We start from the raw sequence: 27,278 nt of genomic DNA, 5'->3' as shown, positions 1-27,278 counted from the left end.
TCTTTATAACAATGTTTTGAGTTTAATAAAACCATTTTTTCAATCAACATTTATTTATAAATAGGTAAATACAAAACAAAGGGTCACAAACGACGTTCAGGTGTTTTAGTTGATAGTCCGTAAGATAATGAATCTCCAATCTTGATATGTATGTGATATTACAGCTATGTGGAATAGGGTGGATAATATAATGAAGCTAAATAAAAAATTGTTTAGTTATTTTCCTTTTCTCTTCGTACCGGGCGTTGCGCTCGATGCTCGCATTTCACTCTAAAATATATAATGTAACACAATTATTAAATAACATTTGCCTAGTTTCAGTTGTTAATTATCTAGTAACAAACTTGAATCTAAGTTTTTATTAGTGTTGGCCTAATGCTTTAAGCGTGTGACTCATCCGTGATCTGCATTTTCCATACTAAATTCATATACGCAATACACGGACCGCTCGAGCAGTTCCTGAGCAAACCGCATATTGCAGTCGGTCTTGACTGCAACAAGGCCCGCTTAGGATCCAAAAAGTCGACGGCGTATGTCAGGCACAGAATATCACTACTTGCCTATTAGAAATGACAAATGATCACGATACAGATACAGAAATCTGACGCTACCTTGACAGGTTTTTACCAATATAATTTCTATAATTATGCGAAAAGAGGATATTAAAATGGAATGAAATATGTAAAAAATTTGTCCAGGAAAACAGTCACAATTTTTAATAAATTGAAAAATAATATTAATTATGAATATAGTTTTATACCGTGACTGTTGATCGAGGCAGTGTGGATGAACTCGCGTTGCGTAGAATGGAGCGTGACCCGCTGGTGGAACCCGTGTCTGGACTTTGTTCCTTGCTGTAAAGCAAGCATTACATGAAAAGACAAATTGGTTTTATTTAATAAAATATATCGATTTTTGATTATTACTATGTTAGTTAAGATAGTGAAGAGACGTAGGTCTGAATTTATAAACGTTTCAATTTAGGTTGAGCCAATTACTTGAGAAAATCACTTTACAGCAGACTTGACTTAACGTCATGCAAATTTGTATGAAAAATGGGTCACGCCTGTCGTATCATTAATACGTCTAAAGTTCTTACATCAAAAAGTCATGCCAGGGGTTGAGGTCTGGTTTTTATATCTAAAGAGTTTAATTTATTATTGTTATTCTGTTCTATATCGTTAACGATCTGCATTATGACAATCTTATAATATATAATATTCTCTTACCTGTTTCCACGCGACACTTGTTTTCTACTGAACATATCGGAAAGTCTCCCGCGCAAGTTCTGCTTGCTTCCAGTCGCACTCATATCGGAATCGGAACCTTGCTGTTTAAAATAAAGTACATATACATGATGAGCACAATATGGTATGTAATTTAAACTCTGTTTTCTAAAACCTCGATTACATATTATGTAAGTGCATCAATATATTAACTTCCTATAATTGTGTAATCTCTTTCGTCATCATCGCCCACACATTAATATTGTTGTTTATTTAATGAATAAATTTATTTTAAACTAAATTACCTGTGAGACATTCCCTATCGGTCTAAATTCCACCTCCTCCACATGATCGTCGATAGAACGAGATTTAGTGAGCTTCTTCAATTTGCCAAATATACTCTTTTTCTTCTTCTTTTCTGATGGAAGAACCTCACTCTGGGCTGAGCCACCCGATAGACGACTACAATAAATTTTTTAAATAAATGTTTAGTAGCCTTTTGTTTAATATCCTTTTGCTAACCAAGCACCATCTAGGCCTGGCGCTACTATATCTGTATTCAAATTAATTCTGCTAGCCTGGAGATCCTGGGTTTGATACCCGGGTAAAAATGAGCTTCAAACCTAGACTCGTGCAGAAATAATTGTGCAAACCAGTCATAGTGTAAAAAATCAAATACTAAAACTACTATTTAATCGTTAGTGTAAACGGCATAAAATTCTAACAAATATATAATAAAAGGTGTTTGTTCTGAGGTAGGTTTTGTTACCTGTCCAAACTAGTATCGCGTTGCATAGTGAATAATCTGTCATCGCCGTCCAACGATTGCATAGAAGATACGCTGCTATCATCCACCGATTTCCATATAGAAGACTGGAAATGGACCATTCAGAATGTCATGTTTTAATTCAGAAAAGGGACAATTAAATCACTTTCATAGTAAAAAGCTATTACGATAAACCTATTTTAATGGCAAATAAAGAAAAAGAAAGAAAATAAAAATCTTTATTACGCATAATTAAAAAGGATGTATCGTTAAAAGAGAAAGTATTCTAGTAAAAGTAGAATTCGCTGTGACATTTTTATTATATAAATTGATCGGTATATGAGCTCTAGAAATGTAATGAGATACCTGTTCTTTAGTCGTTTGTTCTAATGAAATAGACCGTTTTTTCAGTGAGGGTACTCGCGAGGGAGTTCTCGATGCCGTAACCGTCATAGTCTCTCGCGGCTCCGTTGACATAGCACTAATTGGACCAAATTAAATATTATTATTCTAACATGTACAGTATGCTGGGCCTCACGTATTTATATTTATATATGTGATGAGTGTTAAAGATAAAATAATTCAGTTTTTGGCGATACGGATATTCGGGTCGTATTGCATTTCTGTGACTGGATTAGAGATGCTTTTGACCAATCACAATCAAACGAATCGTATCAAATTATGATAAAAATTCTGTACCGACGAAGCAAACTTTGGCTAGGGTTATTTATTATTCACAAACATGAAGTCACCCACTATTAACTTATATTCGTCTGGTTGTGTTTACGTTAATAGAGACAAATCACTGCTTAATTATGATTTTATGTTTTTATGAATAAGGAGTATTTTTTTCTGAATCTTGTAAGTAGGTGACTATATTATTCACAGCATCGGCATTCATTAAGCCAAGCCATTAAAATTCCATTCCTTTGTATGATTTTGACACTAGCACGTTTTTAAAAGCAAAATAAATAGCAAATACCGTCTCGAAGTGGTTTGTCTTCTCTGTCGTTCTGCGATGCGTGAGGCTCGTAACTCGTCAGCCAGCATGCGCAGACGCACACCTGTCGATCCATTGGTTACAGCCGCTGATTGCTCAGGAGTTGCAGAACGGGATCTTGACTTTGATGACTGGGGAAGTTCATTAAATTTTTTATAAAGAATTAATAATTGTAGCTAGTTTAAAATTCTGATACTAAATTTCTCTATTCTATACACCATATTAAAAATTAACCAAACACAAATATTAAATACACACCCTATTCCTTCTAGGTGGCGTTGGTGTCGCTAGACTCTTCTCTGGTCTGATAGGTGTTTCAGTTTTGAATAAGTCCGGACTCTGTTTGATCAGCTCATCTATTGCTTCCAAAAGTTGTGTCACCACACGGTCATCTTCCTGCAAATTAAATTGTTAGAATAGTGAATTCCTTAACTACAAAAAAATAATTGTTCTTATTTTATTATCAGTTCTCAAACCGGAAACTAGCAATATATTCTCCGTCAATATTTTTAGTCGCCAACGTTTTTACTCTCCAAAATATTATGTATTATTTTTTACCACTATGATTTGTATTGTAACAATAGCAGTCTTAAAGTCAAATGCATATAAAAATACGCGCGATGATATTAAAATATAGGTACTAATAGTGGTATGGAATCTGAAAAACAACCAATATAATTCTTAGATGCAATAATTTAATATACCTGTTGTGCACGTTTAAGTGACCCCACAAGCAGTTTATTTTGGTCCCGATCTCTGTCATGTCTCTCTTTATCTCGTCGCAATTTTTCATTGGCCGTACGCAGTTTTGCGTGCGCATCCCGAAGATCTAATAAATCGCACTGTAATTCTGCTACCTGGACAAAAAATGCTTACTGGGTTAAACCCAAACTCAAACAACTATCGCATTGGCTATTTGCTGCTAGAGTAGTTTGTAGAGTAAATAAATAAATAATGAATAATATAACATATTTTTTTACTTTTTCTTAAATTACCTTTAAAGTAACGGGGTTCATTGAATTATGCTAGTTTGAGACAGACACTTCTAAATCTTTTTAATTTTTATAATATATAATTTTTAATAATTATATTTTATAGATTCGAATGCAGAATATATATCACGATATGCGCCAACTTTCTATTATCTCATTATTAAGTTACCTTTTTCTTAGCTTCTTCAGTCTCTTCTTCGGTGGTTCGTTTGATCTGATCGATTCTCCTCTTCATATCTAGTCTCTCTTTCTCTCTCTCTCGCTCGAGCTGAAATTTAAGTTTCCAATTTCATCGCTATTTGGCGTTTATCATGCTCTATAATTGGTGATTAAGATCTTTCTTTCCTTTAAATTGTCAAATAAACCGTAAAAGTCGATATAATAGTTTCGACTCGACTCATGTTGGCTTGGCGTCTCCCGCCGGGCTTCGTTATTATGATAACTCGCATTCTCATTTAGATGTGTCATTATTGTAAATAGTAAATACGAAAATATTAAATAGACAAATCGGTGAATGTAATGGGACAGTTCATTTCTTCTACTAAAGCTAAATCTAACTGCAATCTTACCTCAAACAGCGTCTGTCGCAAGTCCCGGGCAAGTGTAGAAGTCTCCTGCAATAGCCTCTGTTGTTCATCTCTCTCCTTGTGCCAGGCCAGCTCCATACGAGTCGCCATTCCTGCCACCCGGGCACGCCCGGATGATAGTAGTCTATCTTCTTCGTACTAGAAAATTATGGTTTATTACGATTTACTCTTGCGGGCACAATGTATGCGATAAATAAGTTTGATTAATTATTTAGATTTCTGTAAAAATATGTGTTCTTCGATAAGTAAGTGTTTGATTACAGAATGTTTTTAGATCTTTTGCTTTTACGGTAAAAATAAACGAAAACAAAGAAATCCTTTGACCATTTATAGTTTGTTGGTCAGTATTTAGCTTTTAACGGACTAGCGAACGTATCACTCGCCGCACCAGTCTTGCCAAATTGTGTTGATAATGTAACCAAGGCCTAGATATAAATAATTAGGGTAAAACCTAGTTTGAACAATGGAAGAAAGTGGATTGTAGAACAATACAAAATTTCGGTATCATTCTTGTTTAAGATAGCATATCACGTCCCTAAATCATACCTCGTTAAGACGTGATTGCATCTCGGCTAAACGCACTTCCGCGGAAGATCGTTCACTAATCAATTCTGTATTTAGCTTTGAAGAGAGCAGTCTGGCTTCACATAGCTCGTCTTCCAAACACGCCACTTGTTGCTCCAATGTCGCCACTTTGTTGCGGAATTCCTCCTAAAATGTTGTTTTTTATGTTACTTGATTCACTAGAGAAAAGGTTTTGTTAAATTCTATACTTAAACCAATAAATTCTATACTTCTATACTTTGACCCTCATTTTACAGACGTATGTAGAATTTATTAAGTACGATCATAAGGTAGGTAGCACACTTCGTGCTACAATCTTGCGGTAGCTAATTTAATTTTAATTCATCTATTCCTTGGGATATGTCTGCCAAATCGAAACATCTTTTTTATAGGCAGGAACCTATGATACGCGAATATCATTATCCGATATAGAGGCATTTGCCTCGGTACCGTAGGTATAAGGGATAAGGAGTATAAGGAATATTCTTTACATGAGCTACGTTATTTTTGCAGCTTTTCCTTTTTTATGCGTCAGGAGGCAATCGAATAGATAGGTAGACCTGCAACGCCAGGGGCTGCGTGTGTTTTGCCGAACTTTGAGGGAGTGGTACACTCTTTTAACGGAGGCACTAAGTCATATCGGTTCGAAAATACCTTTACTAGCTAGTTCCACAAAATAGCCGTTTACATAAAATTACCAAAACACTGTTTACCTTTTATTTTCATTCAACTACAACGATAACGAATCAATTTAAAAAAGGAACTAAACAAATAGGCGATAATAAGCTTGCTTACATCATCTGTGCTTGATATTGAGTTGCGTGGTGTTTTTGATTTATTTCCATTCTTCATATCTGACATCGTTTTCTGAGCAGAATCTAACATTTGTTTGTAATTATCTCTTTCCCGTTTGAATCTTGATACCTTTAAATACAATATATTAAATAAATTGAATTATTGGTGAAAATCAAGTAGCTCTATTTTTTTGCAATTAGCTATCTAACATCTCGTCGATGTTTGGGTCTGTAATGTGTACTAACCTGATTATGTAGAGATTTTAGTTCCTCACGCATCGTGTTCATTTGTTCTTCATACCTCATCTTAGTTTCTGAAATTTCATTCCTTCTTGCCTTCTCCATCTGTTCAAGTCTGCTGTTGAGTGTTGCCATTTCTCTTTCTAATTCTGCATTATCAGCTGTCAGCGTCCTTTGCACTTTGCTTACTTTCTCGTAATCCTCTAGTTTTCGTTTTGCCTCATCCAGCTTTGAATAATTATTTCTTTTTAAAATACATAATAATTTTTTAGAATTAAAAGAACTTCTGAGGGGAGAGCTTGCAGATTTTTTATATTGTATATACATATATTCAATGACTCTTTCAATGTTCAACTTTAAATGTATATGCGCTTTGACCATTCAGTGCATTAAAACCTGAACTCTAGTTTTTCTGACAGTGGTAGTACAGTACATGGGACCTCTTTTAAAAAAAAACTCTTACTCACCTCTTTCTTCACGAGGTCATGATGATGTACTACTGCTTCATGGTTTTTAACTGACTCTCGTAGCTCCCGTTGTAACTTTTCTAATTTTGTATTGAGTCGTGCTTTCTCAACTTCCCAGCCACCTCCACATAAACGCTCTTGGAGAGATGATATTTCTCTCTATAAAATCGTAATATTAGAATCAGTATAGATATTTTCATTATCATTATTGAATGATATATATGTTATTATTATTTTTCACTTCGAAGTCAATAATCGCTAATTAAGTCAATAATAATTATGTTATTATTGCTTATCGTTTAATAATTTGAAAAAAACGTTAAGGAATAAGTCAAATACTTACTTGAAGTTCTGCTTTTTCATTACTCCAAGTCGATGTTTGTGTGGCGCAGCTTTCTTTTAACGACTTGAGCTGAGCAAGCGTTTCATTCAACTCTTTTTGTATATGTAATAGGTCTCTGAAATTTCATTTTATAGAATTTTTAATTTGTCTACAGAATTCTTAGACTACTTTTTCTTTAAAAATTGTTTTAAACATGCACCATTTAACAGAATAATTGCTATGTTGCCTACAACACAAGGCCCCCTAGTGTAGGATGTGGGATAGATTAATTTTGTCAAAAAATCAGTTTATTATTATAATAGAATATGCATTACGGAAAAGATTTTATGAACAATTATATAGACTTCAAAATACTGAATTTTTTTTAGTTGGGTTTGTTTGTCGGTGGGTACCTACCCTTGAGCTTGTTCCTTCTCAACGGTCAATCTAGCTTTTGTTACTACGTGTTCTTCTTCTAACAGTTCATATTTAACGGTCAATTCTTCGTACTCTGCCTTTTCAACCGCTAGATTATGTGCCAATTCTGAGAAAATTTATATGCATAAATAAAAGATTTTTTATAAAACAATGTAAAGAAAATGATGTATGATAAAATAAAAGCATTTTACCTACATATACAATAGATATTGATTTAAAGACGTATTTTTAAACATTAAATATTATTCAGATATATGACATTGATTATCACCAATTTTATATACCTTTTCTGACTCTTACAAACATCGTTTGACTACAAAGATTGGACTCTTCGGTAGAGTTCTCTTTTACTCAGTCAATTAAAGTGAAGAAAAAATTAAATATTTAATTCAATTTAGATAAGTTAATTTATGTGTTTGGGTAAAAGGTCAGAGGAGTTTAGAGTTTCTTTGTAATTAAAACTATGAAAAATATCGCGATAGTTTAAAAACTTTTATCAAAAACAATAGCCGGTTATAATAGACTTTCAAATGTATTATTTAAATTTATTATTGCAATTTTAACGTTTTATTTATATTAGCTGCTATATAGCTACGTATTTATTATTCTAGTAGTGTTTTACTTCCAATTTCTTAAGCCACTAAATGATGTGCACACTCACTTTTGACAGCGTCCTCGTGTTCTTGTTTAAGTTCTGATATTCTCTTTGCACCTGCACCTGAAGACTGTTCTAGAAGTTTTAATTTTCCTTTAAGTGTTGCCAGTTCCGCTTCCTTATTCTTCGTATCTTTATCGTGAGATAATCTCATTCTCTCAACTTTCTTCCTTTCAGCCTGGTACAAGATAAACAGTTTTTTAATGGTTTAATTTTATTTGTAAAAAATGTTAATAGTTTTGCCAGCGTTAAAGAAAAAAATCATATAAGAACATAGAAATCACTTTAGGAATTCTATAAGCAAGATAGAAATTCTTAAATACCTGTAAGTCAGTGTCAATTTCGGACGCCTTACTTTCCCAGTATTTCGAGTCCTTTTGTTCTGATTTCAATTTATCTTCAAGATCTTTTTTATCATTCTCCGTTTTACTAATTGTAGATTTAACCTGAGCAATTTCAGTTTTCAATGCACTCAACTCTTTCTCAACTTTCGATAGATCTTCTTTGGTTGTTTTTAATTCTTCTTCCTTTTCTTTCAATTGACTAGCGGCTTTCTCATATTTATTTTGCATTTGGGCCAGTTCAACAGATGAAACTGCCTCGTCGTATTTCTGATTAGATGTGTCACGTAAGGCGTCTTCCTGTAAATCAAGTAATATATATTTTCTACAGGTTCTAAATGTATGTTTTTTTAGTTTTACTAGAGCACTTAGGTGTATTATTTACATAAAATCGGTTTGTGATGTTTGGACCGATTTTGAATTCTTTCATAGTTTTGTTTTGATATGCACTATACTGGCAGATATAAACAATTATATTAATTTAAAAACATAAGTCTATGAACCAGGCATTCGATAGTTCCTTTTGTATAAATTAAATGCTAGTAACATGCGCAAGCGTCTACAATGGAAATCACCTTTTCCCAACTACTATGCGTTTGAAATATAGGATAGAATTTGGATTTGTGGTATTAATTCGAATAAAATTTTGCTAAAACTTTGTAATTTCTGAAGGATTTGGAGGTTCCTAGGGATCTAAACTCTAGGGTCACACATAATACCAGTTGCTTTATGTGAATATCTTTGGCGGCTATAGTTGATTCTAAATTTGTTATTTTATTTTCATAATCTGCTTTTAATTCCTTCATTTCGGTTTCTAAAGTTACGAGCTTGCTTTCGGATTTAAAAAGTTTCGTTTGTATTTCATCTTTATCGCCTGTTAATTCAAATGACAATCGTCTTTTTGAATCTTTTAATTCTTCTATGAGATCCTTATCTTCTGAGAGCTAATCGTATAAAGAATTTCGTCACATATTAAGTTTACAATTAATGATAAATAACAACGTAAAGTTTACTTTTTTGAATCGATTATTTTATTAATATAATGATATTTTTCTCAAATGGTTAAAGTATAACATTTGGTATACCAACCTCTTTTTCTAATTTACTAACACGATCCTTGCGAGTAGCCAAGAGCTTTTCGGTTCTTTTGCATTTATCTTCAGCATCTTTAAGTTTCTTCTCCAATTCTGTTAGCTTTTTGGTTTTGTCACCGACCTGTATGTACGTACAAGTAATATTTAATAAAACAATTATTGTTCTAATGTTTAAAGAAATCTTGTGTTTTGAATAACCAGTCAACATGAAACAGGACTTGGAGCGTAAAAATATTTATCCTATTACTTGTATATTATGTTTTCAGATTAAATTTATTTACCAAATGTAAATAAAAATTGTTACCTCTTTTAACAACTTATTCTTATCTTGTTCCACTTTAGATAAACTTTCGGCATGCTTTTTCAATTTATCTATTTCTTTATCCTTAACGTCTAATTCCTTTTTCAACTCTTCTATTTTCTTCATACAGTCAGAAACTGCAGTTTGTTGCGAGTTATTCTTTTCTGAAATATCAAGTAGAAGTATAATAATCTCTACTTATAAAGGAAAGTTAATTATTAGTGTTTAGAGGATAATGGAGAGAAATTACTATTTATGGTTATCTATGTCACAGAATTTTAGACTTATTACTTTATTAGTTAATTTACTTTTCTTGGAATTGAACCCCGATGACACAGTTACGATTTGCTCTCATTATTCTTGAAAAAAAAAACGAATTGTTTGAATTGATACATACTCATTTCAGCAGTCAATTTCGTGATCTGGGCATCCAAATTTTTCTTTTCGTCCTTTAAAGATTTGCATTCAGCAAGTGTAGTTTTATATTCAGACTCGAGGCTTTTAACTTTTTCTGCAAACGATTTCTTTTCAGTTTCAATTTTAAGATTGAACTCTTTTAATTTGCTTATTTCGGTTTGCAAACGATTCTTTTCATTCGTAAACTCTGCTTCTTTTTTGGATAATTTTTCTTTTATTTCTTCTATATTTTTAGTTGTATTTTTATTATCTAGTGATCCTGATAATCCAGCATTTTTCATAACTACGTATAGTTCACCTGAAAACGTTTCAAGCTTAAACAAAAATGCTCAAAGAAATATTTAAATAGAATATAGAGAAATATATTAAGTCAAATTTGTGCTAAGACTACTTCGTGGATACTAAAATGTGAGTGGGTTATTAACTTATGTCTAGCTTCGATGCTAATTACGATTTCTAGATCATTATTATAATAGATAATATCACGCGAAAAAAAAACAAATAAATATATCTCTCTAATAAATATGCATCATTGAGTGAATAGGAAATTAAACTATAAGTTTGAATATAAGTTACCTATTTCACTTTCCAAATCATCAACCATTCTCTTCAACTGTAGTTTAGTTGTTAAATCTGTCACTTTTTTCGGTGTTCTTGGTTTGAAAGTCTTAATTGAATCTTCCTTTAATTCCTTAAGTGTCGTTTGGAGTTTGACTTTTTCTTTATCAAGCTATGGTTATTAAAATTACATTAATTTTATATATTAATTTAAGAACTGAAATCTAGTATTTTAATAATATTATTTGTTAGTATATTTTTACTAACCTTATTGTAACTTAATTTTAATTTGTCTAATTCCTCTTGTTTCAATTTAAGATTGTCAGCTTCCTTTTTAGACACTTCACTGCTAAATCGTACTTTCTTTTCAGATTTTTCATCCTTTGTCGTTTCTAGTTCTTTTATTTTTGCTAGAGCTTCCCTTAGTTCCGTTTCAAGTTGAGTGACTTTTGTTGTTGTTACTTCTAGCGATTTATCTGTTTTTAATGACTTTGCCCCTTTAAGCAACTGTAAATATTTTGTATTGATCTTAACGCAGCGAATCTCACAATATATAACTCTAAATTATTTGCAGAACGATAGGTACAGTGAATCTTTCCATGAAAATTAATCAATAAGTACAATATTTAATGCATAACGAAGCGATATATATCTTAGGATTACCTGCAGTCTGTTATTCTCTGTTTGCAGTTTCTCGTTATCGGCCTCGAGATTCTGCGTTTTAGTTCTTAATACGCTTGCCTCTTGCTCGATAACTTGCAGTTGCCGTTTAAGATCGACATTTTGTTGATCTCCATCGAGTGACCTACAATTGATAGTATTAACAGTGACAATTAACAAAAAATTTTATTTGATTTTCCGTTTTAAATATAAAGAGCCTCTCCTGCTAAAGATAACTATAAGAATATGATTCACTGGTTTACAGAAATTCACTTACTGAAACCCCTCAAAATGTTACAGTTGATCTAAAAAAAAGCCGGAAACGCACCGATAGCAGTTTATTGGCAACCTGTTTTCCAAAGAACCCAAAAAAACTCGATAGTTTGTATATTTTAACAAAATTTCTTTACGGTATGGTATTTTTACTTACTTGCTCTTATTCAATAATGCCTTAGGTTTTTTCTGAGCAAGACTCAACTCTGCATGTAATCTTTCACAGTCCCTTTCCTTTTCGATAAGTTTATTTCTAAGTTCAGCGATTTCATCTTCTAGTACCTATAGATTTTAAAGTTTATAGTAGTAGTAGTATAGATCGATCTATTGGCGTGACGTATTCATACGGTTTCATTTAGAAACACACTAATTTTTCACCAGAGAAAGAGTAAACTATTTTTTTTACACTAAACTTTATTATGAACCACTAACAATGACAGATTCCCAGCGACGTAATAGAAGTACATATTTAATAAACGCTCATTTAACAACACTATCGGAATTTAAGTAAAAAATATGTAGGTATTTTTAAATGCAACGTATTATGTATTATTTACTTACTTTAACTTTTTCTTCCGCTAAATTGCCTTTATTCGTTGTTCGACGTAATGCAGCACCGGTGTTGGCATTTGTTTTTGTCGCCGCATTTGAGATTTTTTCCGTAAGCTCTTTAACTTGTTTTTTCAACGATTCCTTGTTTAATTCCAAATCTTCAACTTTTTTGCGTAATACGGCGGCTTCCTTTATAAATATATTGTTAAGAATTTATATTCTTATCTATTTAATGTAATACGTAAACTTTATTAACGATAGTTTACCTGTTCATTAAGTTCAAGCAAGAGACGTAACTCTGCTGGATCTTCTTCATCAGATATACCTTCATCTTTCTCGTTGGGGGCTTCAATTGCGAGTCTGTTTGTTGGGGCTGTTGGTGATAATTTACGACCTAGCAAAAAATGTATATTATTGTTCCTCATAAGCATATACAAATCAATACAAATTTAACACAGTCAAAGCCGAAATGTTTTAGTATAACGAAATAACACATACAGTCAAGAGCGAAGATATTATTTTTATAATTTTCAAAAGCTTTCTGGAGAAAATGGCTACCACAGAAGATTTATTGAAGTATCCTTTTATGTAAAAAAGCATGTTAGTAACAACAATCACAAATTATTTTTTTACCAAGTCTTTTGGTAAATGGCAAGATACAGGGCGTTTAATGTGATAATTATATGAACTTTCGTAGGTATTATGTATGTTAAAGATTTGATGCAGGGTTTAATATGGGATTTTGGAATACACAAAACGAGTTTGAATAACATAATTCGTTGGACATACTTCTGGCTTTGGTAGCCATTTTCTTCAATTGTAGTAGCAATGATTCATTGTCGTCCTCAACTCTTGACGCTGTTTTACGTAAGTTATTTGCCTGAAAATCGGTTAGTTTAATCAGTAATATTACTATGAAAACTATTATATTGACATTGTTATTTATGGGAACACTAATGAAATTAAAGTGCTTCATGTACCTACAATTGGTAACCTCGCTGCCAATGGATTAAACAATGCAAGAGAAAAGGGCACATGAACGGTTGAAGATGATTTTTCGGCTGATAAGGGAGGACTATCTGATTTTTCCCTATTGTCAAATATTTCTGTTTGCGTTTCTTTATTAAAGCATTCTGAATCATTACGTACTTTTAGATTTGATATGGTTTCAACGAACTTATCGTTAATTAGTTTAGTCGTCTGAACTCCAGTACTATTATGCTTAGGTTTTTCAGTTTGCGTTATTACATTTGCTCCGATAGTTTCAGTCTGCAAACCTTTATTTTTAGAGAACTTTTTCTCAGTTTGAGTTGACGTTTCCAATGTATTATTATCGCTTTGTATACACGAATCAAGACATATCTTAGCAGTATCGGTTTCAACATCATGTACCATTAAGGTTTCTGTTTGACACCCTTCTGAATAACTCAGAACTGCATCTTGAGGACATTGGATAGTTTGATTTACACCAATTGATAGTAATCTACTAAAATCTAAGGTCCCTAATTTATTTTCTAGTTCATGAAAATCTAGAAAGTATTGTTTATCATTGGCAGTTCGGTTAATAGAATGATGTGATGATGCCTTCGGTTGAGCGGTCATGCTGCCTTTGAAGCGGTGATTAAAACCCTGATGAAAATTCATAGCACTTCGATTTATTGGATTTAATAGTGTGTTAGCGTTATGAAGTCCAATAGCGGATACGGCATATAGTTTAAATGTGTGCAATATTATGTTAACAGACTGTTGTTGACTCAGATATTGGCTTATTGCCTGGCTGAGGTTTTTTGTTTATTTTATACACATTTTAACATTATTGGTCTTAGCCACTATAATACTCGAGTAATAGTGGTATCATTAATTTGATTTGTGAACAAATTAATACTCAATATTTAGAGTTGTAAGAAACAATAATTTGATAGATTACCTCTTCTTCTGCGTTGCGTAGTTGCTCTCTCAAATCTGCCTCTCTTTCTAGTGAGTCTTGTAAATCGCGTAATAATTGAGCCGGGTCCTCTTGACTGCCTCCTCGGGTTAAAGATGACCGAGACACTTTTTGCTGCAAATTCCATTGAATTGAGTACTCGTAGTACTCGTCTAAGAGCCAGCTATTTACGGCATAGTAGCAAACTCCATATTAATACAAGGTATACCTACTATTTCACCTGCCTTAGATGATGTGGGAATTGACTATTTACATCGAGGGTTCCTTTGGGCATACCCAGATGTCATAAAGCATCAAAATTAACTATAAAAACATGATAGCAGACTCTGCGGTTTTAATATCTTCAAATATAAAGTTTTTCCACAAAAAAATAATCCATTACTTATATTTTTACGTTTGTCAAAACCCCGATAGGCAAAATATTATAGGTACCGAGTATTAGTATAGAATTTGCAACTATACCGTAAGTCTGCGGAATGCTGGCTCTGTCTATCGGCCAAAATTAATAATGTATCCTCAATCTATGATTATAACCAATCTTGGACTGATTCATATCTAAAGACCGATCTCCAATCTGCATGCCAATAAACATTTCTGCTATCCGATTGTTTATTTGACAAAAGATTGACAGCAATCTTTTGCGTGATCCTTGCCTCTCGACCGCGTTTCGTTCAATGCAATATGTTGTGTTCAAGCATACCAAAAGCTTGCTGTTTTTGGAACGAAATAAAATAAGTAAGACTTAGGGTCTGTTTAACAATGTATGGATAAAGTAGCAAATAGCTATGCAACGTTTTGTTTGTTTTTTTGTTACGAACAAATAAAGTTATAAAATTCTATAGAAAAACATAGAACCTTAACCTTTTTGTTGGTCATTTAATATTACTTGTAACGAAACGGGCTGTCATTTTCATATGGTATTTTTGTTTGTTATTGAGTATTTTAGTACATATTATTACAAATATAAATTTTCTCTGAGTAGTTTGTGTATGTTGTTTTTGTTATTCGAGGTTGGTTCTTTAACTTAAAAAAATGTCTACACAAAAACGTGAAAGAAGCGTCAATTTCAGCCGGGAAGAAGTTGACCTTCTAACTTCGCTTGTTGCTGACCATAAAAATATATTAGAAAATAAAAAGAGTGACTCAGTCACCTGGCAGGAGAAAGAGCAGTGCTGGAAGACGCTGGAGGCGCTGTTTAATAGCACAAGTGGGGTAAACTTTCGCAGTGCTAAAGCTTAAAGAGTGCTACAAGAAAAAAGTCTGCTGAAACATATCGTACAGGAGGTGGCCCTAGTGCTGCTACTCCTCTTACCCCCTATCGAGGAAAAAGTCAAAGACATGATATTGTTGTCTGTCGAAGGAAATGAAAGTCAATTGAAAGGAAGAGCATCTAAATAAGAGAAAGCAATGGGCATTTGAAGAGGAAGAAAGAGAGCATAAAAGAGAATTATGGGCCATAGAAAAAAATATATTGTTAAATAAATTAGAAAAATAATAGATTTTGTGCCTGGAGCGAGGATGTATTGTATTAAAAATTTGTATTTTTATTTAAATAAATTATTTAATTTATCTCAAAAATGTTGTAATTTATAAAATATTATAGTAATAAAGCAAAATAATCACTTATAAGATTACTTCGCACACTTGCATTTCCCACGTTGTCAATTGCGCTTTGATCAATATCATCAGCTGGTTCATCTACTTGTTGCAGTAGTTCAAAATGTTCATCTCGCATATCAATAGCAATATTGTGCAACACTGCACATGCCACTATCACGGCTTGTACACGAGATACTTGAAGCAAAACCTTTTTTGACAAACCGATTTTGGGGAACCGATTTTTTCCAAACACCATATTATGTCCTTTCCACCACATTTCTGCTTCGTATTTGAGATTCGTTATAAAGATGTTCTGCTGGAGTCTTGAGGTTTTGAAGTGGTGTTAGTAGGTAGTATCTATAGTAACAAATATTTTTGGTTGTAGCTAATATTTAAAAAAAAATTACAAAAGTTGATAAAAAGATGAAACCTGCAAGAAGTCATATATGATAGACATCACTTTGTGTAAAAGTGTCTCCAAAGCTTCTTTTGTTAACCTAAATCTAAATGTGAATTCGGCGTCATTCAGGCTCTGGATATAATTAATTCTTGTTTTCTTATGTCTTCGCACAGAAGTACGTTGTCTTCTTCCAGCTTCAGAATTACTATCCCAATCGGATAATTGCATTTAAACTTCAAAATCACTATCACTAGAACTGGAAGATGACGAAGATGAATAAATTTTCCCAATGAATATTAAGTTAGGTCGCAATCCCAAACCCAAATCATACGAGTTTCACCGATAGCAATCCGAGATTGATTTGGCCAATCGAGCAACTGTCAAAATGGACAGATAGGTTGTTGGCATGAGTAAACATTCATTTTCATACAGAGGGCAATCTTCAATCTCTTATCCGCCCTCTGAACGATTGGTTGAATAATTAGATTGGTATCTCAGTCCATGTATTGAATATTGGCATGCTTTTCTTTAGAAATGGATTGAATTGTCAGTCTATGACAGCTAAAATTGGATTGAGATTGCGTATTGGTTTTGGCCGTAAATGTACAGTAAGAATAAGCAGCTGTCAAAACAAAAGCTACGATTGCAACTAGAATAGTACTTTTCGTTTTAGAGAAGTTTGTGTCTTTAAACTCCGGTTAATATAACCGGAGTTAAAAGTCGGTTTAATTTTTCTAAATAAATGATTAAGATATATATTTTTTACCCGAATAAGCGAACTATTTGAAGAATTAATCTCAAAGGCACTTAATACAGACAATTGAAGAGATTTGTCGTTTCTAGTATTTTATAATAACAGTTGCATATGATTTTAGAAAGCACAATTCGGTGACGTCGAACCCATCATTTATTTATTTATTATTTATATCATGTAGTGTAGACAATATACAGCCTACGTATTTTAATGAGACACTTACTCCGTCACTAATAGGTTGCTTTTTGAGATTGGCTGGTGGAGCGCCCGAGGCAGCGACGAGTTTGGTGTTCGCTTCAGCTAATTCCCGCTGAAGCCTTAAGGCTACTTCGTTGGAACGCGACACTTCCTGTTCCAGCTCTTTGATACGGTTTTCACGTTGTAAGCCATCTTTACCGCCGACAATCTGTTAATATTTTAAAGCTTAAAATATTCGTATTTTTTAAACTTTTTTACACTATACTAGATACATAATGTAATACTTTTTGAATCTGCATTGTTAAAATTGTTTAATTACGCGAGCGATACATAATTGCAAGAAATCACATTATAATACAATTTCGACAGTATATTTCAACATGAAACAATACTCTTGCTCTAGTTATCGTGCACTATAAATTATAACTATTAACTCCTCCACGGGGGTTGAAAGAATAGGTTTCATAACCGCAAATGCTAACTCTACTTGACGTATTAGCATGGTGTCAATAATGTTTTATATGGAAAACATGCTTATCGCGTATCCACAACTGGAAGTAGTATTTACATTCGTTCATCCGGTAAAGAGGGATTTTATTTTCTTTCAATACAATAAAACTCGTCTAGCTAAGTCCAATTAAAAATCATTTTTATTCACAATTATAGCTCTAATTTACTCAAAGTTATTATGGGTGTTCTTTTGATATATTATGAAGAAATAAATAATATATAATAATAAATTCATGACATTAATTACCTCTAATAATTTTTTCTCCTGATCAACTTTCTCTTGTTCCAATTGTTCATTTCTTCTTTCTGTTTTCTTTAATTTGAATGATAAAACTCTGCAATTCTTGATCGTTTGCTCCAACTCACGTCTAAGTGAGGTATATTCGTCTGCTTGATCTTCCCTGTAAGATGATAGTTTGTTATTCCTTAGATCATAGAAAAGACTGATTACAAAGTCTTAGTATTAAACAAGTTATTCTGTACCATTCAACTTAAAAAACTACTCTTGCCCCAGCTGTACTAATACGTGCGTTTAAAAGACGTGACAGGAAAAAAGTTTAATTAATTAGGCGATTTTTAAAGAAAAGTATAAAAAGCAATTCCTATTATTCAAGTTACCTAAAATTGTCTTGCATCTCTTCAATTTCTTCCTCAAGATCCCGGAGTTCTTTCTTCATATCTTCGTTTTCGTCCATAAGTTCCTCACATAATGTTTCTGCGGCAATCAATTTCGCCCTTAACTGTTCGATTTGCCGTGTCTGTGCCTCAGCTGATGGTCTTGACTGGAATGACGAATATTAAATTTCAGGATAAATTTGTAAACAAACTCAAACTCAAAATATCTTCATTCATATAGGTAAACAAGTACACTTATGAATCGTCAGTCCCATGCTAAGCTGGTGAAGCTTGTGTTATGGGTACTAGGCAACGGATATACATACATACTATAGATAGATAGACATATAAATACATATTTAAACACCCAAGACCTAAGCACAACTCCAAATGCTCATCACATCGATGTTCGTCTCAGCCGGGGATCGAACCCAGGACCCATGGATTCGCAGTCAGGGGTACTAACCACTAGACCAATGAGTCGTCAAATTGTAATTAATTGTAAATTTACATTAACTACCAGTTCGCAAGGGTTATAGTTTTTTACTATGGAATATTATAGCTGTAATGAAGGCAAATCATTATAATTTTAAAGTTGCCAAGGGGTCTCTTGTAGTGCATGGTGGTGCCAAATCGGCGTAGTATAATAATCAAATTTTAAATCTAATTATATTAGACACTAAGTTCATAGAAATTGCTTTATATTTGAATCTTTAGTTAGAAGATCTCTTTAATAATAATTAATTAGATAACCTCCTCCATCCTCAAAATATATGATGAATTCATATATTTTGAGGATAAAGACTTAGCGACTCATTTTTACATGAAATTTTACTTAACGTTTTATATATAAATGCAATCAAATCTGGGAAAAATTATTTAATAAAAATGCTATATAACTATTTTCGGAAAACTTACCTCAAGTTCCGTCTCAACCTCTTTAATCCTAAGCGACAAATGTATCTTCTCGTCTTTCAAATCCTCGTTCTGAGTTGTTAGGTCATTGACCTTCTGTTGTAGCTTTAAAACTTCTGAAGATCGCCCAATAGAATATTTATTTACCGTGTCGATGTTTGCTAACCTTCTAAGTAGGATGTCACTTTTTTCTTTTTCAACTCGCTCACAACGTTTCTTAAGAAGATCTAACTCTTGTTTTAGGCTCTCAATTTGGTCCTATAAATAATTCAGTATATTTGAATATTTAAGATTTTGTGAATGGAATGAAATCTCCGGATGGAAAGTCGAACCACAAACGAGGCCGTACATAGAGGACTGAATGTTGGGTGTGGCAGAGAAAGAATGAGAGTAGAATAAATGTCATAGAAATGAGAGCGTTAAAAAGTATGTGTTAAGAAAGATTGCGTGATATGTTAAGTAATAGCAAGATACGTGAGCAGTGTGGGTTGAAAGAGGACGTAATGACGAGGATACGAAAGGGAATGCTTAGGTCTTACGAAAGGGTGCTGGGTGGGTTTATATGATATACAAGGCAGCCTTGGATTTTGAAGACGGTTTGGGAGGCTTTGTCGTACACAGCTGGACCAAATTCAGGAGGTTGTGAGGAAGGGACGAGCATGGATGTCATGAGAGTGAATGAAGCAAAAAAGGTGTATCAGGACCGTAGCAAATGGTGATCCATGGTCTATGCCTACCCCTTCGGGAAAAAGGCATGATTATATAAATAAATGAAAAAATATTTTGTTGAACTACGTGCATTCTGAATAGAAGAGGTACTGTTTACACAAAAAAATTGTATTACCTATTCTATTATATATATGTAAAATTTCAGCAGCGATCGTACGGCTAAGGAGCACTTTGGAACCAAAAGCATATACAATATACATAGTTTGTATAGAAATAGTGTGGTGAACTAAATAAATTGTATGGAATTTGGAAGAGAAATGACAATATCGCATTGACGTATCTGTCGTAAGATACGTACGATCTTGGGGGTTATCATGACCATCAGAGCAATACTAAAATATATATTTTTTATATTTGAACTGTTGATCTGGAAAACGTTTTATTTGCTTTATAACTTATTAAATATATATCATATAAATTGGTATAGAAGAATTACCGAATATAAACATAGAAGTATTAATCACTCGTTATTAGAGATGTATACAAAGAATTTACAGCTTTTAGAAAGTTCTATGACAAAAAAGAAACTTACCTGATATTCCTTAACATTAGCATCAATTAGTGTGGTTTCTGTGTCTGTTGTGGCTGTACCAGTAAGACTATGTTCGTCATCCGAGGTTTCTTCTTTTTCGCGAGTTGGTCCTCCACGTTTTGGCGGTTTGGAGAGTGCATTGCGACTACTTTTAACCTACACAAACATTATTCCTATAGGTAAACGAGTACACTTATAAACGGCAGAAAAGAAGTTAAATTAATTGTAAATTTACATTAAACTGTGTCATTGTTATTAATGTGAGGATTTTTTTTTTCGCTGGTCCCAGACCAGAATTAAATATAACCGCCGTGTAACCAACAAAGCATAGAGACAGTCGTTTTTAAGATCAACACGACGAAGTATTATTTTTAACATTAATAAATAAATAAGCGCTTTTAAATTGTCATAAGTATAAGTGATATTTTTGATTTGACTTGGGGTTTCAAAAACAAAACAATCTTTAAAAAATAATCATGATTATGATTTTTTTATACGTGTGTCTGCATTGAGACATTATGCAACATTACGATCTAGCCTAACTTAATACTAATAAGTAAGTTAAGCCTAACCTAATTTACTAATAAGTATATTTAACATAAGAAAGTGTCCAATAACCCTTCTTAAAGTCTCTATTAAAGCGAAGACTCTGTTCCTGTGTTCTAAACAGTGGTAAGTAATGAGCACTAACAACAGATCCACCAAATCATTATGAACGAATGAAAGGACTCCTGTATTTTTACCTGCATCATAAAATTAACATCATCTTTAACAGTTGCTTTTTCTTCTTTAGCCCGAGCACTCCTTTCTTCTTCTTTACTTCTAGAAGCACTTCTTCTTTCGCGTTCCTTTTCTGTACTTGATTCTTTCTCGAAACTGTTTTGTGCTTTCATTAACTGCATCTGAAGGAAAAAACGTAATTAGTAACTTATTTATTCGAGTCTTATGTACAGCTAAGTTACATTATTAAATTTTTATGCTGTTTACATATGCATAGTTCTCTGTACCGAAGTCCAATTTCCTTTCAAACAATTCAGCCTCTGTTTTGTTGTTTAAATTCAACCCGTAACATTGTTCTACCAAAAATCGATCCCAAGACTTTCGCTTTAAACCACGTGTACCAAATCAATTACTTCCAATCAATCAGAAGTAATAAATCAATTAGCATTTAAATATATCATTTCCTTAATTAATTATTATGTCCGTTGCATTGCCAAACGCTAAAACGGTTGCGACCTTTCAGATATTTTTAGAGTAAACGCGAGTAAACTATGGCGATGCGTCTGTGGATTTGACCTACTTATACACACTTTAAATATACCTGCTTTAAATTATACCGAAAAATTATCTCGAAAACAGATAGAGAAATAGTTAAGCGCCTTTTTTTTCAATTGGCAATTATTTTATCAATATCTTTCAAAGTACATTGATTCAACGTGTAGTAACTGCGTATACGAAATAAAACTCTTGGCACATTTCTGAATCTTTATATAGACGTACCTTTCTCACACGTTCTGCCAATGAGTCATTTTTGTTGATTGTGATCTGAGTGGCCGGTGCCGCCGGAGCCGGTGAGGGTGACGGCGATGGTCGGCGTACAGTTACTGATTCTGTAATAAAAATAACTGGAGACTCGTGTTCTTATATTCTAGAATAGGCAACAAATACAAGAATATATTATTTTATGCGTTAGACTGACAAGCAGAGCTACTCTGTAAAACTGATACCAATTTTTACTGATTTGTTCTAATAATAGCTGGAATCCTACTAATATTATAAACGCGAAAGTTTGTAAGTACGGCTGGATATTTGTGACACTTTCACGTAAAAACTACTGAATGGATTTTAATGAAACTTAACAATAATATATCTCAAATATCAGAATAACACAATACTACAATAATTTATAAATATACTGTGTGAATTGTCCAAAATTTCAAGTAAGTAGGAAAAAATCTACCATCTGCGAGCTATATGGCGGGCGCTGCCAAAACCGCTAGACATATCTTATGTATGATGGAAATGTTTATCCTACTTATAGTCAATATCTTTAGCAGTGGCGTAGCTACCTAGGGGCTAGGCGGGGCAGTGCCCCGGGGCCCTCAAGCTCAGGGGGCCCTCAAATCTTTACGAGAAATCTCGATCGAACTGAAATTTTGGAAATTTCTCCCATTTTCAAAATAAATATGACAGGTTGCAACCCCACTTTAATCATGACAACTCAGTTGAGAGAAATTCAAAAGTTATGCTTACGGAATTCCCCTAAATTCTTTCTGTAGGTTGGCAGTGTCGTCAATTTTACGGATAGTGATATGTGCATTTTGGAATTCGAGATGGGAAGCATTTATAAGAAAGAGTTCAACAACACAGTTGTTCGAGTGCCCTGCAGTGCACAAAATAGCTTAAGTAGCTTAGCATTTTTAAAGTATTTGTATATTCATATTTATATTTGATAAAACCCAATCAGTATACACAACAGCGGGCCCCATTTTTCAATTTGCCCCAGGGCCCTTGGTTGTCTAGCTACGCCACGGATCTTTAGTAGTTTTTTTCTCCGCCACGCTAATTTAAGCCACTCGAAATACTAATCCTGCGCAGACGATGTCGCAGGCACCAGCTAGTTAATACTATAAACGGGTTCCAATTATGTATATTCCAATTCCAATTATAGGTATAACCTCACCGAAGTCCGTAGTACTGATGTGGCAAAGAAGTTTCGTACTACGAATGCTTAATATTATAACTTTTATAGGTACAGGTCCCACAGAGATTACTTATTTGGAGATAGTAGTAAATGAAAGTATCCTTCATTCATACACCTCTTGCATTTGTAATATAATACATTATACCTTTCCTATATAATATATAATCCTACAAAGCGTTAGATACAAACAACAGTACGAATTGTTAAGGGACGCTACGACCAGGTTCACAGACTTTGTAACTTTGATTGCATAAAACAGTTACTTTCTTAAACAAGATGTTAAAAGTATGTGAATGTAGGTAGGCTCGCATAAATGGGTACAGTAAGTAGCAAAAAGAATTGGAAGAATAGCGATTTGTTAATGCTCAAAATGAAGGGGTATTGAAGAAGGTTTACCATATATTTGCGTAGCTGCAAATAGAAAATATAATTAGACAATAAATGTATGAATGTTTATAGATGTACATAAATATGAGTTTTAATATAAGGAAATAAAAATTTAAATTTAATCTTTTGGGTTATATATCATTATCCCATTACAAATAACAACGGCGTGATGTATTTATGGTACTATAATTGTTTCTTTTTATAGACATTTAAATTGTTCGGCGCTCTAAACATAAATAAATGCTTGAAACAGCAGTTTATATTCTCTAATTTTCTTCAATGAAATCCATGTAACGTTTAAAAACCTAATTGTCTTAATAACCTAATACACAGAATATTTATTTGGCCAAGCTAAAAATAGTTTCAATAATATTCCCTTCCAGAGATTCCAGAGTGAAACGTTTTTCATGCAACAACTGTAACATTCCTAAGTAGAAAAATGTACGTTTGACTTTCAATATTTTTTTTTAATTTGGCTTGGAAAAATGTAGTTTCAAACGGCAATTTCATACATACAGATACCGATTTACGATTTAAACATAACCGTTATCTTAACTAAAGGAAGATCATTTAGTGCCTATTTTCTACAATCAATGCATTTTCATACCATTTCCTTGTCCTGTGTCCAACGAAGGTAGTGGTCCCGTGGACCTTCGCTTCGGCAGTTTAAGGTTAACAGTGACAGCTGTTGCAGTCTCTGCTTCGTTTGCTAAGTCAGGCGTGGATGTCCACAATCCGGGTTTGCTTGACCCTAAAAATATTCTGATGAAACAAAAGACGCAAGGCAAATCGTTGCGTTTGTTTGTGATTGGACTAACTGACGTAATAAGATGACGCATCAGGTTGCGTAACGCGTTTTTGACTAAATATGACCAATCACATTCGCACGGAACGCCCAATCGTTTCGTCTTATGTTTTACATTCTCAACTCCCTAAAAAGACTTGATGTATGGATCATCATGTAAACAGTTTAAGTGTACTTAAACTTCAACAGTGCAACAATATTTCTAAAGATAATAAATAACAATATCGTAGTCGTAATTTATTGACTTAATATTATAAAAACATGCTATTTGAGATCTCTAATATCTGTACATAAAATCTGAATCTGATTTTAAATTCATATACAGAATTGAACTTGCTAACAATTATAAGTTGTGTTTAATGTAGTTCTATTGCTGAGACAAACCTATACGTATAAAGTAAACAAAATAATACCCAATGTGAATGTACTACTACTACTAATAATAGCCTTTCTATTTCAATCTTCTTTTATGTGTGTGCCCTTTTATAGCAAAGACCTCCTCCAAATCTCGCCATTCCTCTCTGCACTGTGCCACTCTCTGCCATGTACCACCTGTTGTTTCTTTAATTTGGTATATCCACTATGCACCTCTAAATCTTGAAAGTTGAGAAATTTACAATAATACATACCCGTGGAAGTGTCCTTCTTAGCAGGTTCGTTGTAACTGAGGTTAACGCTTGAAGACCAGCCTCGGCCAGTTCTCTCTCCCTCTGTTCCATTATCTTCATCACGGCCTCTGTTAAAATATTAGTAAAAATATCTAATAAATTCGCGATTCAAGTCAGACTAAATTATTCCGGCTACATTCACATCGAGACAATTAAACCGGCTCTGTATAAATAATATGAATTTGTTGGAATTCATAACATACAAATGTTTACGAATAAGAAATAACTAATGTGTGAGTGTTCTGTATGAACATCGTAATGGACTTGTAACATGTAATTTGGCAAGGAATTCAATAACCGAGCGGTTAATTTTCAAATGACTAAATCACTGGTTATTGCATACTCTGTCATAAAATGAATTAAAACACCTTTTCCGGTTTTGCGTTCCAATTTTAAAATGCATTTAAATTGAATGTCTTCGAAGTTTGTGAAGTTTAAAATTGCGAACGAATTGTTATTTGGAAGAACGAATTTAATTAAATTTGTATTGATTTCTTAAAAATCGATTGCTATCATACTATAAGTTACATAAATACAGTTTGTTAATAATGTGAAGTCGAATAATTACCTAATATAAGTAATGGTTGTCAAATACACTTTCTATGAAATCTAGCTTTTTAGTATTTAACTGGTATTTTTCTACGTCTAGTAGGAAAACAATTGAGCAAGGTAAGGAATTGGTCTCCATGAAAATATAAAATAACTTTCAACTGAGACAAGCAAGAATTGTCTTTCTTATTATGCATCTAAAATGTTTATATTGCAACAGTAACATTTCTTAGCATTTCATGTATCAAGACTGCTGGCTAAATTACAGACTACCCAGTCAATCCATCACTGGGATCAATGCAAACAATTCACGGAAACTAAGCTGGAATTTGGAATCCTGCCATGATTATCTTTTATGGTCTTACAATTGACGTAATGTTCTTCTAGCCTTTTCATCTTTAACGACTGATATCGCTTTAATTCTTGTATTGCTATGTATTCGCTAAAAGCTCCTATAGATATTTTTAAAACTGAGAATTCTTATGGAAAATTTATAAAGTACTGTGGTACTGCTTTATCACAGGATCTGACAAATAAAGTTTTGTTTAAAGGTTGCGATTTTATAAGGTATACTATAGTTTAGGTTCATGTAAGATATCGACGTTTCACTCAAATACGTAAATTGCATGTGTACAGATACGAAAATAAGGTATTTAATAATAAAAAAGGAATATTAGATACTCTTTACATTTTAATGGTTTAATAAAAAGTGTATTACATAATGTTAATATTTTTTAAATGTAAATACTTTACATTGATTCTAATTGATGGGTAACATTTAAACAATTAAATTACATCAATAGATTTAAAAAAAGTAATGGCAAGTTGTTTTGTACAATCGTTCCGTCTCGATTAAGTATTTATTCATAAAATTAATTGATTATTAAATATTATGAATAAAAATTAGTATACAAAACATAACTCAACCAAAAATCGAAAAAATTCTTTGAAACACAAAACTTTTTAACGATTTTAAAATAAACGGCTTTTTTAAATAGAGATTTTTTTGAATGACACATAGTTGCTATAAGTTCTATCTTACGCAGTCGAAACTACACACAGAATCAATAAAATATTTGATTAAGTAATTTTATTACTGTATTATAAATTTATAAGCAAGTATTTTTGCTACTTACCGTGACGCTGGCGAGTAAGAGAGACTGGGGGTGGATGCAGTGAAATCATCATCCCTTTTCCGACCACCGTGTTCTTTGTAATCCCTAAAGCATCTTTTGCAGCGCGTGGGCCACCTTACTTGAGGATGGAATCCCAAAGGGCACAGAGCATCTCCCTTAGCCAAGGGATACAAATGATGCATTTTCACTATTCAACACGGTATTAAGTCATAGTCAACAAAGTGTAGGTATTTCACTATTCATTGTCCAAATGCACTAACAAATACACAATTTCACATAAATGCCACCACGACATCCCCAGACTTGTTAGAACTTACATAATCTAGTATGGAATGAAATTTACGGTTAGTGAAGCAGCGTGTTCGTACGTCTGCACCGCACAATAAAAATATCCCACTGCTACAACCGGGCGACCTAATTTCTTAAGCTGTCTGAGGATACTCTTGATCACTGGCGTTTGTATTATCATTTATTTTATACTGTACTTTAAAGTTTATCAGTTGAGGGTTTCTGTTTTCTGGCTTTTGTGATTAATCGCGAGGGTTATGGATTAGCGGCGCAGGCGATGATATGGCCGGTGCTCCG

At 33.1% G+C, this 27,278-nt stretch overlaps 1 protein-coding gene across 4 annotated transcripts; it reads right to left on the bottom strand.

Moving 5' to 3' along the window:
- Positions 1-30: 30 nt before the first annotated feature.
- On the bottom strand, positions 31-26,975 carry LOC125048459 (golgin subfamily A member 4). Of its 4 annotated transcripts, none has more exons than XM_047651075.1 (42): positions 26,694-26,975; positions 24,970-25,076; positions 24,143-24,286; positions 23,545-23,559; positions 21,945-22,054; positions 21,188-21,346; positions 20,445-20,600; positions 19,187-19,441; positions 18,272-18,435; positions 17,901-18,054; positions 17,169-17,351; positions 14,175-14,306; positions 13,228-13,876; positions 12,514-12,641; positions 12,257-12,436; positions 11,853-11,977; positions 11,426-11,567; positions 11,030-11,269; positions 10,781-10,934; positions 10,185-10,502; positions 9,791-9,951; positions 9,482-9,607; positions 9,112-9,336; positions 8,375-8,692; positions 8,058-8,229; positions 7,376-7,502; positions 6,980-7,094; positions 6,637-6,795; positions 6,176-6,397; positions 5,931-6,059; positions 5,118-5,282; positions 4,554-4,709; positions 4,154-4,252; positions 3,697-3,849; positions 3,251-3,388; positions 2,975-3,123; positions 2,359-2,473; positions 1,996-2,099; positions 1,532-1,688; positions 1,230-1,330; positions 761-854; positions 31-270 (listed from the first exon to the last, which is right to left on the bottom strand). In XM_047651075.1, the coding sequence occupies exons 1-42, from the start codon at positions 26,873-26,875 to the stop codon at positions 217-219; spliced, it is 6,936 nt and encodes a 2,311-aa protein (XP_047507031.1). In that variant the 5' UTR covers positions 26,876-26,975; the 3' UTR covers positions 31-216. The 4 variants fall into 4 exon arrangements, with proteins under 4 accessions (XP_047507031.1, XP_047522583.1, XP_047514918.1 ...); XM_047669694.1 differs by lacking the exon at positions 13,228-13,876 and adding an exon at positions 13,037-13,127 and having other exon boundaries at positions 32-270; XM_047666627.1 differs by lacking the exon at positions 9,112-9,336.
- Positions 26,976-27,278: the final 303 nt, after the last annotated feature.

This window comes from Pieris napi, chromosome 1 (assembly GCF_905475465.1).
Source record: "Pieris napi chromosome 1, ilPieNapi1.2, whole genome shotgun sequence".
NCBI classification, from domain to species: Eukaryota; Metazoa; Arthropoda; class Insecta; order Lepidoptera; family Pieridae; genus Pieris; species Pieris napi.
The sequence above is the reverse complement of the archived record's forward strand: the minus strand, read 5'-3'. Positions and strand labels throughout refer to the sequence as shown.

Coding starts and splice junctions, on each gene's coding strand:
- LOC125048459 (XM_047651075.1), bottom strand. CDS start 26,875: ATGCATCATTTGTATCCCTTGGCTAAGGGAGATGCTCTGTGCCCTTTG. Junction 13,877..14,174: donor TACGCAACGCAGAAGAAGAG/GTAATCTATCAA, acceptor AATTTTCATCAG/GGTTTTAATCACCGCTTCAA. Junction 9,337..9,481: donor TTAGTAAATTAGAAAAAGAG/GTTGGTATACCA, acceptor TTATACGATTAG/CTCTCAGAAGATAAGGATCT.